The sequence below is a fragment of the Gavialis gangeticus genome, unplaced genomic scaffold (assembly GCF_001723915.1).
Source record: "Gavialis gangeticus isolate Ggan-Ray unplaced genomic scaffold, GavGan_comp1, whole genome shotgun sequence".
Taxonomy (NCBI): domain Eukaryota; kingdom Metazoa; phylum Chordata; order Crocodylia; family Gavialidae; genus Gavialis; species Gavialis gangeticus.
In genome coordinates this window covers 207,537,305-207,541,039 of record NW_017728992.1, presented here as the reverse complement: position 1 = coordinate 207,541,039, position 3,735 = coordinate 207,537,305, and the positions used below count along the sequence as shown (strand labels likewise).

General features: G+C 50.0%; 1 protein-coding gene across 1 annotated transcript in view; it reads right to left on the bottom strand.

The window, feature by feature from the left end:
- The window catches only part of LOC109305234 (ly6/PLAUR domain-containing protein 2-like), a 6,627-nt gene extending 3,596 nt beyond the window's left edge, over nucleotides 1-3,031 (bottom strand). Inside the window, exons 1-2 of the mRNA XM_019528241.1 lie at nucleotides 2,965-3,031; nucleotides 487-606 (exon numbers count right to left, since the gene is read on the bottom strand). Coding sequence (XP_019383786.1) covers nucleotides 487-606; nucleotides 2,965-3,016 — 172 coding nt within the window. The 5' untranslated portion in view covers nucleotides 3,017-3,031. The remainder of the gene's footprint in view (nucleotides 1-486; nucleotides 607-2,964) is intronic.
- Between the last annotated feature and the right edge of the window lie 704 nt (nucleotides 3,032-3,735).

Genomic DNA, 3,735 nt, shown 5'->3' with positions numbered 1-3,735 from the left:
ATGTATACAGACTAGTAATATAGTTTATATACTACTGATTTGCTTTATTAGTTACTCTGTACAGAATAGTATACTTTATATATACTTAGTATACTTATATTAGTTACTATATACAGACTAGTAATATACTTTATTTACTACTCATTTGCTTTATTAGTTACTCTATACAGAATAGTAATATACTTTATTATTTACTAGTGATTTACTTTATTAGTCACTATATACAGAGTAGTACACTTTAAAACACCACTTGGGTATGGGCTCTAGCATCCTAAGAATGAAGCTGCTTGAACTGTGCTGGGTTGGTTATTAGAAATGACTAATTGTCAACATGATTGGCGGGGGGAGGGGTATTATAAGGGAGGGATCCAGCACTGACTGGGAGTTAAGAAGAGGATGGGGAAGTGACAGATGATTTACTGGGGAGGGCATCATTGCCATGAATCGGGGGTGCAGGCCTTTTGTCATACGTGGGGTGAGACTTACCTGAGTCCACGGACAGCTCTGTTGTCCTGCACGCATTCTCATTCGGTCTGCAAGTGGCAATCCTGGTGCATCTACGAATATCCGTCGGTGCTCTGCAGGTGTAGCATTGCAGGGACCTGGCTGCAAAGGGAAACCAGATAGAAATGTTGGAAGTGAGCAAACCAAGCGCTGAGGATGGCCCTGCGTGATTGCCTCTCATGGAAGACAGTTCATTGCGTTAGAGGGTGGCACCTCTGCTACTGCGCCACCCACGCAGGGTGCATTATGAAGCATAAAGGAGAGGCTCAAGTCACTAGTCACACGTTAGCTGCAAGATCAGGGCCCAGCTGGCCCCTGTGTCCCCACATTGGGTCCCAGGTCACCACAGATCCAGTGTGCTCTCTGCCCCAGGGGGCTCCCCACAGGTCCAGAAGTTTGCCAGCAGGAGAACAGCAATGGCTGCTATCATCTAAAGGTGTGGTGCCAAACATACAAAATGCACCCATTTCTTAGGCCCATACTCCCCAGTAATGTTTCAGCTTCTGTTCCCAGGCCCCTTTTCACAAGAATCTAGAAACAAATTCCTTTTGGGGTGATATTTCCTAGGTAGCATCTCAGCTCGCAGGTGAATGTTTAAGTCTGAATAGCTTTGGGATCAACTTCTTATGAGAGTGACTGTAAATGTGCGTGTGTGCATGGGTATTGGTCTCGGTTCTGATCCAGATTAGAAAACGGGGAGATAAGCTACCGTTTTCCACTGGCATAGCTTAGGGCAGAGGCCAACTGGGAGACTCTCCCTGCCTTCATTCAGGTCTGCTATTGCTCAATGCAGTAGTTGCTGGCGTATGATTTATAGTGTTGCTTTATATCAGCTGCTGCTTTGCAGAGTCAGGTCTTCGCAGATGCTGCCACATGTCTGCTGTCCTGACTCCTTTGAATAAAGCAGTTAGAAAATGCAATATATATCTCTCCTGCCACCTTCTGGCACTAAAGAAGAGCATCATTTTTCCCCTTCCTAATAGTACATCACTGGGCATGAAGTACTCGGCTACAAGGGTCCTCCAAAGCTTTGCAGCACTGGCTGGGATTGACTCATTGAAGCCCCCAACTGTGAGTGCATTTCAAAGGCAATCAGGACTCCTAGTAGAGATGATATCTTTGATTAGACCAACAAGAGTTTTGTAAAAAAAAGTCTTTAGTTGCACGCTTTCAAGCATAAACACCCTTCATCAGGCATTGGGCCCCTGATGTGTTTCATCTCCTTTGCAAATCTGAGCCCGAACCAGTGCAGGGAGAGCTCTGCTGAGACTGGGGAATATTTTCTTCTCTGCTGTGCACAGGCAGAAGTGACCTAACGAGGGGCAAAGCCAGGCAGGACTAGGCCCCATGGGCCTGCACTTTCAGCCAGTGGAAATCAGTGTAGTGGCCACAGTTTCAGGAGCTGAGGCTCCCTCACAACAGGAAGAATTGGACTGAACCAGGTCCCAACTAGCCCAAGGTCCTGTCTTCAGCAGGGGCTGGGGGCAGCGACAGCCGAGGGACCCCTGAGTATGCAGAGCAGGGCTAATCTAATCTGCTCCTCGCCTTTGCAATCTGAGCCCCCTTCCTGATCACTCCAGATTCACTTGAAACCAGAAGCAGGAGCTTCAGCAGCAGTTGCCGGGCCGCCCCCCAACCCATGCTCCTCCTCGCAGTATAAGCACCTGCACTGGGGAGTCAAGTGGGAGTTGTGCATCCTGCCCTTAACCAGACGGGCCAGGCAGAGGCCGTGTCAGCTCTGATCAGTTTTTGGCCCCACTGCTTTGTTCCCAAATCTTTTCACACGTGCACATGCACACGCACACACAGCCCCAATAGATTATGGTGGGTGGGTGGGATGGTTTGGACAAGGCTGGTCCTGCTTCAGGCAGGGGTTGGAGTAGAAGTGGCCTCTGCAGGTCCCTTCCAGCCCCACTTTTCAGGGACCCTCATGACAATCCCTACATGTCTTACCTGGCTGAAGCAGCATGGGAAGTCCTTAGGCTTTGTTTCTTCTTCCTCCTTCCCCTAGCACCCATGCTGACTGGGCATGCAACACCAGTGTCCTGACTGTGAAGTGCTCTGCATTTGCTTTCTTTGCTTTCCACTTCATTTGCTTTCCACTGTGCCTGACAGTAAAGCAGCTCATGATCGGAGCACCCCTCACTGATCTAACAGTGCCCCCCTCCCACCCAGCCAAGAACAGAACCTACCCCGCAATCCCTCCTGAAAAGCAATCCTTGCAGTCTCCTATGCCTGATGAAGGGTGCTTGTGCCCAAAAGCTTGCAAATATATATATTATTGGGTGCAACTATCTAGTTGGTCTGATAAAAGACAGATCACTTCTGCCATGAGTTTTGATTCCTATGCCTCTTCTTTTGCCTTCTTGCCTCTTGGAAGAAACACATCCCCCACCATACTCAAGGCTTCCCCAACTCCACCACGTACCCCAGCAAAAAGCCCCTGCGGTCCCGTCTTACCAGGCTGTACACATGCAGATACAACCACCAGAACAACCAGAAAGGCCTTCATCCTCAGCAGGACCCTGTAGCTCCCCGCAAAGACCCTCCACCGCCTGGAGAGTGAGGAGAAGCTTCCTGGCAGCTTTATATTCTCTCCAGTCCCATGGGTGGATTCTTCGGGAATGATGGGAAGCGGATCCCTTTGTTTCTCATTGGGAATTGCAGCAAAACGGGTTCTTTGCATAGAGAAGCAATGAGGTCACTTGGCAGGGTGCTGCTTCCTTTCTTGCCACACACCGGCATCTCTCCGAGAGCAGGGCCCCGGAGGCAGAAAACAGGAGGAAAACAAAAAAAAAAAAATAGTAACAGCTGCAGCAGCCTGATTTTGATCTGCAGCAGTTTAGCCTGGGGAGCCTCCCGACCACACAGAAGGGGCTGGGAGGAGTCCACTAGCTTAAATCCAGGTAGCCTGGCTGACGGCGGTAGTGAAGATGCAGAAAAATGGAAATCAGGGGTGCTGGGGAGAACCTGCAACTAGTGTGGGAGTCTCTGGGGTCGAGGCTTTGCCCCTGCGTCAAGGCTGAACCTGGCACAGTGATGCAGCTGGCGGCAGTGTGGACGCGCTCTGGGATGATCTCAGGAAGCTCCTTCCCATGCAACAGCATGGCTCTTTGCCCCCGAAGCTCCAAGACCTGCTCAGCAATGGTTGCTGGGCTGTCATGCACCCTCTGGAGCATGCTCGGTCTGGAGGAAACTGCATAGAAAGCTTGGGCAGCAGCAGAGCTGAGG